A 13207-nucleotide genomic window follows, 5' to 3' on the forward strand; every position below is an offset into this window, starting at 1 on the left:
TGACCCAAAGTGCTTTACAGGTAGAACAGGGAAGGCAGAATGGCTTCAACATGCGTGGCATTCCTGTCAAACTACCAGCCTCATTCTCTCAGAGGAAGTACCTACCTGAGGTGACACAGACAGTGCCTTTCTATATATCTATTCATTGAGCAAGTTGGTTTGCCTGCTGGAGGACAAGAAGATACTTTTGTACTATTGCTTTATTTGCATATTTAACATTCAAGTCAGATCCAAAGTGGTCAATCAAGAGTCAGAAATTTGGAGAAATATAGTGAAGAATAGAAGGAAGAGATGGATGGAGGGGGAAATGCAGCATGGTTTGATGAGTCATGGTGTCAAGTGAAGTCGACCAAAAAATAATGACACCCAAATGCTTTTCCCTGAAAAGGCAAAGTATACATGCATATATGCGTGCCTTCACGCTAGTATCCTGCTTGTGTGAGCCGCTGCCACCTGCAGTAATAATGTAATTTGAGATGATTCAATATGGTTTTGCTTTTCTTTGAAAATTATTCTTTTATTTCTTCTTTTCCTTAACTGCCTTTCCTATCTCATATTTTTTTTGTTTGCTGAAAAAGACTACTTTACTTTGATTAATACAAATTAAAGTTTCTCCTTATTTTCCTTTCTAGTTTACATCTGTCCATTATAATCACCAGCCTTCCTGACAGGAGGGAAAATTCTGTTTTTCATTTGATTTTACTTATCAGAATATTTTTCTGTAATTTGTCTTTTTTCACATACAGTAAATAACAAAATAACATTTAAACAAACAAAACAAATACTACAAACTTATATTACATGTGACATTACAAATAAGTGTCTGCAGTGCAATACATTGAATCACTCCCTTTTTGATATTGAGTGCTTAGTCTACACAGGAACACTGAGGCCTAATTAGAACCCAAACTCTTATTTAACAGTTTGACAGACTGAGAAACAAAGAGTGTTTTTTAACCTGTAGGGACTCTTAATTTTCTGTTTGATGGAAAAAGCTGATATTCTTCAAATAAAATATGAGCGGGGTCTGATGTAATATTACTAGCCAGACAAAACATTCTTTTAGTATATGCAGTTTGAAAGCTTGACTCAAACATTTGACCTACAGTCTTTTAGCAGCTATGTAACTGTCTAGTTTAACATGCACTAAATCCATACTACATCACACTCTGTATTATAGATTGGAAAAACAATAACAGGATCTGTTTGTTCCAAATGACCATCGTCTCTTAGAAAGAAAATGCGCTGTACTTTGCCACAGATATAATCTATTATGTGTTCACTGAAAAAAACAATAATTGTATCGCAGCAGACATTTCTGATAGAACAGAGAAATTACTCATTTATATTTCCTTCTTTAGGTTTTATTCACTCCAGAGTACAGGGAATAAAACTATTTATCTTGCGGTCTCAAGCCTAAACCCTTACAAAAAACTAGTGGTAGTCTCAAGATAAGTGTCTTTTCTGTTAATTTGGCTTTGTACATACATTGGAAACAAGCAGCTGCACAAAAGAATGTGATTACTCACACATATGTATTGGTTAAATACTATACCTGCACACTGTCCCTAAACCACAAATATATTTTAAATAAACAGTGAGTCATTCACAAAACTCAAAATAAACAGGTGTTACTAACTCTGATTTTGTAATGGATGTTCACTTCCTCTTTCTTAAGAAAATAAAAGTCCCCTTATTTGGTTAATGACACCCTTTTATTTCTGTCCTTGGCATTTCCACTAATTTGATGTCATTTACAGTTTTTATTTTTTTTATTCTGTTTTATCTCCGATCTATCTATTAGATCTTTTGAGATCCCTCTACCTTCATGGCTGCTACATGCAGTTGTAATTTATAAAGGTCAGCCATTCTGTAGAGCGTGCCGTGGTTGACCATTGTCTGCATCGCTGAAAAAACGTTTATGAGGTTACTTAAGTGTTTGAATGGTGCAAGACAATTTGAGTTAAAGAGGAAGAAAATTAGGGAAGGAAAGAAAGCTGTATCAGCAATAACATAACTGATCTTGAACTCTATAGCCAACAATGACTTGTAACAGAAATGCTGTCACCTGGTGGCTCTAGATGGAAAATCACCCTGCTTTCTACTACATTTTAACACTTGTTTTGTTGGACATTTATGTGATGATTCAAGCTCATAATGTCATTTTATAACGGTGCTTTTCTTGTGTTTAGATTGCCTTTGTTCCAGGCCAGCGCTTTTGCCTTCCTTGCACCAGCTAGAGCCATCCTGTCACTGGACAAATGGAAGTGTAATACCACAGGTAACTCCTTTCTCTTCTTCTGTCTCTCACTCTTTACTCATTCAATAGACGGTCCCATCTGATATAATTCTGTAGTTTAATGTATCTTTGTTTACTTTTAACTCCAACTGCTGTCAGCATCAAAGCCTACAAAGACAGCAGAGAATTAAGCAGACCCAAATGGGATTCGCTGGCTTATATACGTGGGCTCCAAATGAATAACTAGAGTAATGATTAACATAGTGACCTAATTAAGTACTTTCACTAATCTCTAATCTCCACGTATTTTCTGTGACTAGAGGTTCCAGTATTCAACAGCACAGAGCTCCTCAACACAGAGCACATCTGGCACCCCAGGATACGAGAGGTGAGGCAAAAAAAGACAAATTAAAATGTTATTTAGCTTAATTTGGATGGATGGCTGGGAGGGAGGGAGGGAGGGATGGATGGATGGATGGATGGATGGATCTTTTTGTAAGCTAATGGTCAAAGAAGATCTTTTTTGTCGTTAAGCTTCTAAATGGGAACCTCACTGTCTGTATATGGCTGCAGGTTTTTTTTTGTTTTTTTTTCTGTGAAAGAAACTGTTTATTTGTATTAACCTTTTCTGTTTGCGTAAGCCAGTTGAGTAATTGTTTTTTATGTGACTCATGAATGAGACTAAACTCAATCAGACCAAATCAAATTGTTGAATGGGACATTGATGGGTTGAGGGCAGGAGGAATGTGATGTGATAAAAATTGACCGAAGAGAACAGAAAGACGGATAAAGATGAGACAAACCGGATTATTATTCTGTAACCTCATCTCCTCCAACCATGATGCAAACTAAATATTCTTTTTTGTATTCATTTATTAGATTTCACAGTAATTGGCTAAGGATGAGAAAAATGTTGGTTATGAACAGGATTTTCTTTTCTCCAGAGAATTGGTTAGCAGAGGTGCTGATTAATTACCGCAAAACAAACCTATGTTGTGATTGATCAGTGCTAAACTGAATCCGACAGATTTCTTCTCGTAATCAATTACTAGAAGATGATTTTAATAATCACCTCATTCATAAAATGTTGACTTTGCTGTGTGGTTTAGTGCCACTGCCTATTTTGTCTGAAGCCTAATAACCTAACATTCATAAAATGCAATCACAGTTCTTTTGACGTTAGCGGAAGCACTCTTTATTTCAGGCAAGATAGGGTGAATTAATTAAGATTCAAGTGTTAAAACTACGACTTTTACTTGCCTCAGTCAACATCTCTTGTGTGCCAGCACACTTACTTAATGGGCTTGAGTTGATTCAAAGTTATTATAATTTAAAACTGCAGCAGTGTTTAAGTGGGTAGTTTCACATTCTGATAAATCCTTTCCAAAGAAATATGTTTGTTTCATTAAAGCTTTAGTGCGTAACTTTTTGATCTTAATGAACATCCGTTACATTCAAGCCATTGCCAAATTAGTTGCTACAAAGCTAATTAAGACTATCAGCTCCACACAACTCTCTCTGTATTTCTCAGCATGGCTATGTTCAGAAAATTGTGGCGTCCGGTGACTTTCCCACGCAGAAGCTCGAGTGAAGATAATTACCTCTTCTAAAGAGTCCATCATCTTTTTTTTTATCTTCTGTGTCCTCCTTGGCTACTGCCAGCAACTGCGTGTAGGAGGGGTTGGGGCGTGTGTGCAATCACGTAAGGCTTGTATCATGTGGACACGTCGACAGTTTTGTTGTCGTTACTTAGAATTCCTCATGGGGGAGACAGAAACTACGCACTGTAGCGGTAACTCCTTTTTTCTGTCTCTACAATTTCTATGTTCTGTCAGATCCAAGGGGCTATCATCGTGTCGTCCCTGGTCGAGGTATGTATCGGAGCACTGGGTCTGCCCGGGATCCTGCTGAAGTACATCGGACCTCTGACCATCACTCCCACCGTAACCCTTATCGGCCTGTCTGGTTTCCAGGCTGCGGGAGAGAGGGCTGGAAAACACTGGGGTATTGCTATGTTGTAAGTTCAGACTCTAACGCAAAGAAATGCACATTCAGGTGTTAAGAAAAACATCTTTACACTCAATCTGAAATACACTTCTCTTTTATCCCTTTGTGTGTTCGTTTATTGTGTGTTCTAGTTATTCAGATGGTATTTTGGGGAAATAATTGGGAATATACAGAGCATACAATTTGAAAGCTGTAGTGGATAATACTGCAGGAGTGTTAAGAAAGGTTTTTTTTTTTTTTTTCTGCGATGAAAACCTGTCCCCATTGGAAACCACTGAAACTGTCTATAACAGGTCTATAATTTGTTCATAAGAAAAAGATTTAGTTTGGAGCAGGAGGCAATTTGAGCAGGGATGCCATCCCTCTTTTTAGCAAAATGACCAAATGCATCCCCCTTGTTAACCTGCCCTCCTCCTTCTCCATCCCCTAGCAGCAGAGAGAGTGCATGTTCAAGTTAGAATCTATGCCCCCAACCATGGCTCTGAAATATCAGTGGCCTAAAGTGTGATTTTTATGCTTCTGCGTTAAATCTACGCCGTGACTACTTACGTAGGTACGAGGAGACAAGGACCCTATGCCATAGAACCTGACGAGCACATGTCGAAAAATTTAACGCGATGCACGTCACTTGGCCGTGGCTTGGTAGCGTTGCATTTCCCCCAACTAATTTCCTGGTTCTCCTTCTCCATAAACAACATAAAATGAAATAGAGGGTTTATTTTTTTCTGCAACAAATTTCCCACCGTGGTCAGAAAGCACAGGGGAGACACTTTGTTTTTCTTACTATGACACTAGAGTCCCTACTCGCTCCGAAGCTAATCGCTAAACACACATTACCCACGCATACACACATGCCGGCCCTGCTCTCTTAAAGAGATTGACGCGCACACCAACGCACAAGTATAAACTTCTTACGTAGGCTACGGCGAAAGCTCTGCGTGGAGCCTCGGCAGAACCATAAATCGCACTTGACTGTGATATTGATAATCTGTGGCACTGTCTGTGGTGCTGAAGTACCAGATGGATTTGCAATTGGGATTTTTTTGAGTCCCACCCTTCAGTTTTGTCTTCAAGCTGTGATATTCATGTAGTGTGACATCAGTTCCTGCTGTGTCACGGCTGTTTACACTGTAGCTGGAGGCCTCCTCCTCTCGCTCCACAGGGACAGAGGATATGTGCCTGTAATTGCCTCTGATTTTTTTTTCTCAGGCAGTTAGGATAATTGATTGGTTTTGAAGCTTCTGGGGTCCAATCCAGATATAGATGTGAGGAAATGGAACAGATTAGTTCTCTCACAGGATATACATAGTATATACCTATAGTATAGAAAATAATAAGACACTTTGATCCCCCAAACTGAGAAAGATCGTTTCTGTCTGCAGGACTATCTTCTTGGTGCTGCTCTTCTCTCAATATGCCAGAAACGTTCACTTCCCTCTCCCGGTCTACAAAGCCAAGAAAGGCTGGACTTCCTACAGGCTGCAGATCTTCAAAATGTTTCCTGTAAGTACACAACTTATCATAAAAGTACATACATACCACCGCTTGTTGCATTTTGCAAAAACTGTGCCTGGTCTCCACTTTTGTTTCCTTTTACCTAAATATTCTGCTCTCTTTTAATTAATTAACCTTGGTTTCCTTACAACTGCCCCCCCCTGCCTCCACCACAAACTACGTTCCTAACTAATTCACAAATTATTCAACAGAGCTGATCTCATTCTCCCTGGGAGGTTGAGCGTTTTCCTCTCGCATGCCTCGGTGTCTTTTTCTGCCCTCTGCTGGTGATATATGAAATAATAAAAACTCTTAACTTTAAGAAAGCATAGTCATGTAAGCTGGCAACACAGTGCAACACTTTAAAACCAGTTCCTAACTTCACAAATATTCTCTAGGAGTTAAAATGTGTTGAATGAATACTAAAATATTTTAAAGTCACAGTGAAATGGAAATTTGAGTGTCTTTATCTTCTGTAAAGTTTGGAAGTAAAACTAAATATGTGGGCAGGGTATCATTATGAGGAGGATTTAAATCTGGTCTTTACATTTTATTGGATCAAAACTGGGCATGTTATTGTGAATATAGCACTCAATACAGAGCTGTAGAGGACTGTTAACCTCCACCCATACCTCCCTCATCCATGTTGTTACATCAAGAGGTGAACTATGGCGGAAGATATTTAACTTAAACCACAGTAGTTTTTTGCTAACTGGAATTTAAACACACCTCCTACTATGATATTGCTCTGTTAGCTACTACAATTTCATATATATATATATATATATATATATATATATAAAAGAGAGAGAGGAAAAAAAAATATTTGGCATATATATTAAGAGATTACTGGCACAAGGATTCAGGATTAGATAAAAGGTAAAATGTCTTTCACTTTATCTATGTCTGATAAGTGTTTCCTTTTCACCCAGATAATCATGGCCATCCTGGTGTCATGGCTGCTGTGTTTCATTTTCACTGTGACTGACGTTTTCCCGCCGGAGGTAGGCAAGTATGGCTACTACGCCCGCACAGACGCACGTCAAGGAATCCTTGCAGCTGCACCGTGGTTTAAGATCCCATATCCCTGTAAGTGTGTTTGCGAGGAAGAGGAGGAGGAAGGATGTTTGAAAGGATTGTTGATGTTATGCCTGTTATCCATAAACTGTTGTCGACGCAGCTTGCAGGTAGCCATGGTTTTGGTTGCATGGATCAGTCAGCTAGTGAGGAATAATAATCTCAGTGTTAAAGATTAGATTAGATTTATTATCGTTCTTTTTATTGCACACTGTAAATGCCAGTACAATGGAATGCAGTTTATCATCTAGTCGGGTCAAAATGTCCATGAAGATAAAAAAAGATTGTTATTGTTTTTGTAGTAAGGGTTGTAACTGTGAGATACACAAAATAAACAAAACAATATACAAAATGTATAGCACATATGAATGCCTCTGTGATATGCACAATATGGACAGAAACCAATGCATAATATATACAATGGAATGATGTTACATACAGTTTACTGTATAAATGGTTTGGGGAGAGGCAGATATTAGTGTAAATCACACTAAACAATCCTTAGGACAACTTTCAAAATTAAACTGAAAAGTGTAAAGCTAACATTCAAAATGAAACAAAAGTAATTTTTAAGATATTTTCTGCAGCCGTTTCTCAGCTCTGACCCACTCTGTGTTTTTACCTCTAAAGTCCAGTGGGGCTTTCCTACTGTAACAGCTGCAGGTGTGATCGGCATGATGAGTGCAGTGGTGGCCAGCATCATCGAATCGATTGGAGATTACTACGCCTGTGCGCGACTCTCTTGTGCTCCTCCACCTCCCATCCACGCCATTAATAGGTAACTCTTCAGTTTATCTTGTTTCTGTTCTTCCTCATTCTCTCTAATATATGTTTGTGAATTTACTGTCTAAAAGATACTTTAATTGTGTTGTTTTTACGCTGTCTGTGTAGGGGGATATTTGTAGAGGGTATTTCCTGTGTGCTGGATGGGCTTTTCGGGACAGGAAATGGCTCCACCTCCTCCAGTCCAAATATAGGCGTCCTGGGAATTACAAAGGTAACACACACCTGCACTCATTTAATTTTTCCTCTTTATCCTGCCTTTTGTTTTTGACTACATGCTACCTTTTCTAAAAAAAAAATAAATAAATAAAAAAAAAAGATTGAAGAGGACTGTGTAAGCCTCTTAGTTTCCTGCACACTCCCATTTAGTTGTTGTATTTCTTTTACCATGATTGCTTAATTATGCAAATAATGAAACCGGAGCTGAGGCGATAAGTCACTTCATTGATTAGTCTGCAGAAAATTAATTGGTAATTAAATTAACTACTTTGATAATCCTTTAATTGTTTGAATAATTTTTTAAGAGCAAAAATACCAAGCTTTTTTATCATTTTGAAATTTAACCTCTTCCGGTTTGGGGCTGTTGGTTGGACAAAACGAGCTATTTGACAAAGTTACTTCGGGCTCTCGGCAAATAAATTCCTAATGAAAATAATCATATATAATCTGTATATTATGTTCTATTTAACTGTAAATGTGTAGCGTCCTCACAACAATTAGCATGTGCTATGCAATAGATGGTGCTTTCTGTTATTAACTGTTAATCAAAATATATGTTGCCCTGACTGGCTTTCCCTTAGCACCCTCTAATCTCTTATTGGTCTTCCAGGTGGGCAGCAGACGTGTTATTCAGTATGGAGCCGCCATGATGCTGCTGTTGGGGCTGGTGGGTAAATTCAGTGCCCTGTTTGCCTCTCTGCCTGACCCTGTCCTGGGAGCTCTGTTCTGCACCCTGTTTGGCATGATCACAGCGGTGGGACTCTCCAACCTGCAGTTTGTTGACCTCAACTCCTCCAGGAACCTCTTTGTTTTGGGTTTCTCCATCTTCTTCGGTCTGATGCTGCCGAGCTACCTTAAACAGAACCCGCTGGTCACCGGTGAGTAAAGTGGAGAGGTCCTGTATATACTAGGGCTGGGCAATACCATCTGATATCAACATTAAGATTAATTGTCACATTTACCTCAGTAATAATTAATGGAGCTTTTTAAATAATCATTTGCACATTATTCTCTGTCCTTGTAGTGGACCTCTTATTCATTATTTGTAGTGAGCAATAAACAGTAGGAACATACTTGAGTTTTTTTTACTTTTGTTTAACATATTCAGTTTACGCATTTAAAACCAAAGTAAAACTAGGATCGGTTTTGCATCTCTTTTGACATTACAGTGTGGTGACATTAGAAAGGCTTCTGTAACAGATTGTTGAGTCTCAAATGTTCCCTGATCATGTGTGCCATTTCTTATGTTACTTCTCGGCCACACACATGTCATATTGTGAGAACATAGATGTGTTTCAGGTGGTGGAAATTGCTTTAATTTCCTATTTTTCTGACAGTATTTACATTTAGTTTAGTTTGTTCTGTATCACGTTTATTGAAGACAAAGTGTGCAGGCATGACTGACTTGGCATATTTTTTCTGTCCCAACTCTTCCTCATCTGCACCTCCAGCTACAATTAGTACACACACACACACACACACACACACACACACACACAGACTAGTTACTCTGGGTTAAAAAGTCGTGGACAAACTGTCTGAGAGAATTAATCAACTGAACAACTAACATGACTGAAATGAGGTTGGTTAGCGTTTCAGAATACAGTTTGTATTGTGGCTGGAACTGAAAAAATACTGAAACTAATACATATTTAACTCTGTTACTAAGCCCATGTCTCTTTAAATTTCTCAGGCATAGTTGGGATTGACCAAGTGTTGAATGTGCTCCTCACCACTGCCATGTTTGTCGGAGGCTGTGTCGCCTTCATTTTAGACAATACTATCCCAGGTAAGGTATTTAATCTACTCCCCTTTTTCTTTTTCTTTTTTTTTTTTTATGTGCCAAACTGATGATGTTAAAAGAAATCCACCCTAAAACATGAATGTACTTTGTGTTATAAAGTCTTTGGCTGGATGATTTTGATGGTAATAGTTTAGAGTACACAAAACATTTTTAAGGAAGAAAATCATTAAAAAGAGAGGCTGTGATTGGCAAGCAGATACAGGTGTACATATAAGGGCGCAACATGCTGGGGAGGTTATAGATCCGATTTGGCCCGGGAACGCTTAAAGACTATTCTGCCTTCCTTTTCTCCTCAGGCACCCCTGAAGAACGAGGCATCGGGAAGCTGAAACGAGGCGTTGGCCTCAGTGCAGCAGAACTGGAAGGGATGAGATCGTATGATCTGCCGTTTGGAATGGACGTTATCCGCAAATACCCCATCTTCAAGTACATCCCTATCAGCCCCACCTTCCAAGGCTACCAGTGGGGGAGAATACGGGAAGCCTGCAAGAGCAGAAAAGGACATGGGGATGCGGTGAAGGGGGGAGGAGTGGGAGCGGAGGGAGGCACAGCACTGGGGGAGAGTCGTGTATAGCAAACGGGCTGATGCAGCAAAATCTTAAATGTTGCTGCAATGTGGGGAACAAGGTATGGTACACTAAAAGGATGGGAGAGTGGAGGACAGAAGCGGTGGATGATTCGGGATTGTGTGGAAGAAAATGGGATGCACCAACCCCCTCGTCAGTATGCGTTTTCTTTAGCTTGTGTCAGTCTTTTCCCACTTCCCACTATGCTATTTTAGGCATGCTATAGCAAGTCAAAGCATGCTATAAAAGATGTTGCCATGCAGAGGTTAGTTGGTGTGTGTCCATGTGGGTATGCAACAAGAGAATTAACAGGTTTGTGCAAACATTTATTTGCACTTTAATCCAGGAAGAGACAGATGGACATTAAACTATCGAAGATGACTGCCCAATTCCATAAAACATATTCTGCATAGTAGATTTGATTTTGTCAATTGAGGATTATGCAAATTCTGTTAGAATAACTTTCCTCTAAACTCATTATGCAACCACATTAGAGACACACGCATGCTCACACACCAACAGCCTTACCAAAACTAGCTTGAGCGCTACAATGCACGTCTGGATCATGCAGATTGATGGACGTGGTTTGTCAGGTTCCCTTACACATGCAAAGTGATTGTGAAATTTTATTTTTGCACTACCTACTGAGTTCAAAGCAGAATGTCATTCTGCAGTTCGCACCCCCATTTCTTCAGTAAAACTCCACAGAGACCAGTTTAGAAGCACATCACATCCACTCATCTCACGCTAAAGAAACTCACATCCCCCATTTTTCCTTGTTTCCATGTAGTAGAGTGCTAATATTCACACGTTCTCAAATTTAACCCAGTTTACATGTCTTTAATGTGTCAGTATTATGCATCAGTTACTAACAAGACTTTTCCTAAACACACCCTTGTCTCATTTGGCAGTCAAATGGAACTTGACTTGTTTTACTTAATTATGGAACTAGATTAAAGTTTAAAAAAAAATTTAAATTTGCTTATTTTACTTACGTTTTATTTTTACTTATTTTACTCCTGACACACGAAGGCACTTCCAAAAATGAAACAGCTTTAATTAATAATACTTGATGTTGACAGCAGTGCATCTGCAAAAGCCACATTAATGGCACACAGTAACCGTACATAGTACATAAATACTAAAACAAAGGAGAATAAAATTGTCTTCATCCTGTGAATACAGATACCTCTGATCCTCTGTGTGGATCTTCTCTCACAGGGTGCTTTTAGCAGTAATGTGTGTTAATGTAGGACCTACACATACATAATCCATCCCGGCCACTATCCAAACCCACTTGGTATTTCCATCACTGTGTTCAGTTAAATAACTGTACTGAAAGTAAAGGTGGTGGTTTTGTTTGGATATGGAGTATTTAGATGTTATAATAGGGGTTTGAGAGTGTTTAAATGTCATATTTATACAATTTTGTTCTGTGGATCGACTCTCAGGTGATGCAGATGTCATTGAAAATTTTCCCTTATTTAATGATGTTGACTAATTTCCTAACATTCCTCCTCCTCACATCCTCGGTCGCCCGTACGCCTCCCACTCTAATGCCACTTTAATTAACTGCTGATGTTTGCCTAGCAACTGTTCATGTCTGTTGTAGATCATGCTGTGGCGGCACATTTAGCGGAATAACTGAAGGTTTCGGAGCATCAGCAGCCTGTAGTTTATTAACCCAGGTGTGACCCTGCAGCAAGTATCTAATTTGACCACAATGTGTGCCTCTTGTGTTTTTTAATGGAAAACAGCAATTTAAAAAAAACACCATAAAAGAGTTTGCAGCATTATAATCTTAGTAAATGTCAAAATAAAAAGTAGCACAATGAGAAAAATAACTGCTAAAACAAAACTACAAAATATGTAGCCCAGCTGAGATTTTTACTAAATCAAAATGTAAAAAAGCTCTTTATTTTTATTTCCTCCTTATTGATCTCTTACCACATACCAAAACTTTTCTTAAAGGTCCCATGACATGGTGCTCTTTGGATGCTTTTATATAGACTTAGTGGTCCCCTAATACTGTATCTGAAGTCTCTTTCCCGAAATTCAGCCTTGGTGCAGAATTACAGCCACTAGAACCAGTCCCACAATGAGCTTTCCTTAGGATGTGCCATTTCTGTGTCTGTAGCTATTGAGGAGGAGAGGGGGGGGGGCAAGGTGGAGGGGGGTGTCCTTGACCAACTGCCACTTTGCTCGTTTGAAAGCCATGATGTCTCTCTCTCATGGGTGGGCCAAATTCTCTGAGTGGGCAAAGCAGAGAAAGGGGAGGTAACATTGCTCCTTATGACCTCATAAGGAGAAGATTCCAGATCGGCCCATCTGAGCTTTCATTTTCTCAAAGGCAGAGCAGGATACCCAGGGCTCGGTTTACACCTATCACCATTTCTAGCCACTGGGGGACCATAGGCAGGCTGGGGGAACTCATATTAATGTTAAAAAACCTCATAAAGTGAAATCTTCATGCCATGGGACCTTTTTAAAGCATTGGCATTTGTCGCTATTAAGAAACTTAAGAAATGTGTTTGAAATCTCATCCCTCATTTTTTATCTCTCTTGGTAAAGCTATTTATTTATTTATGAGCAGAAAGTTGATGTTAAAGGATTGCTTGAAGCAGGTGTCTCCTGCACAACGTTGAAAGTATATTTATTAGTTTACTTGTTCATGCCCTGTAAAGATCGGGGCGATGATGATGATGGACCGCCCTCTACTACAGTCGGTTTAGAAATTCAGCTGGGGGCAGAAGCTTTTTCTAAAGATGGTTTCTAATGTGAGCTGCTTTTATTTCATTCCTTTTGTATCATGATGTTTTAAAAACAAGAAACACTTTTAAATGTTGGAACTTGATAGTTTAGTCAAATTTCGTAATCAGGGCCTTTTTGCTACAAGTACTGTTTGCACATGTAATGGTGCCAAAAACATTGGGGAATCAGATTGAGAAGTACTAACCTGAAACTCTAAAATGTGCTTATTCACATTTATAATCAAGTGTGAACGTTGTCTTGTTTGAT

At 39.0% G+C, this 13207-nt stretch overlaps 1 protein-coding gene across 4 annotated transcripts in view; it reads left to right on the forward strand.

The window, feature by feature from the left end:
- Positions 1-11369, forward strand: part of slc23a2 (solute carrier family 23 member 2) — a 42340-nt gene extending 30971 nt beyond the window's left edge. For all 4 annotated transcript variants that reach the window (XM_039802420.1, XM_039802421.1, XM_039802423.1 and 1 more), the window contains 10 exons: positions 2193-2281; positions 2560-2627; positions 4075-4256; positions 5629-5749; positions 6673-6829; positions 7448-7595; positions 7709-7814; positions 8430-8697; positions 9513-9608; positions 9920-11369. In XM_039802420.1, the coding sequence (XP_039658354.1) occupies positions 2193-2281; positions 2560-2627; positions 4075-4256; positions 5629-5749; positions 6673-6829; positions 7448-7595; positions 7709-7814; positions 8430-8697; positions 9513-9608; positions 9920-10197 (1513 nt within the window). In that variant the 3' untranslated portion in view covers positions 10198-11369. The remainder of the gene's footprint in view (positions 1-2192; positions 2282-2559; positions 2628-4074; positions 4257-5628; positions 5750-6672; positions 6830-7447; positions 7596-7708; positions 7815-8429; positions 8698-9512; positions 9609-9919) is intronic.
- The last annotated feature ends 1838 nt before the right edge of the window (positions 11370-13207 follow it).

Source organism: Perca fluviatilis, chromosome 6, assembly GCF_010015445.1.
Source record: "Perca fluviatilis chromosome 6, GENO_Pfluv_1.0, whole genome shotgun sequence".
NCBI lineage: Eukaryota > Metazoa > Chordata > Actinopteri > Perciformes > Percidae > Perca > Perca fluviatilis.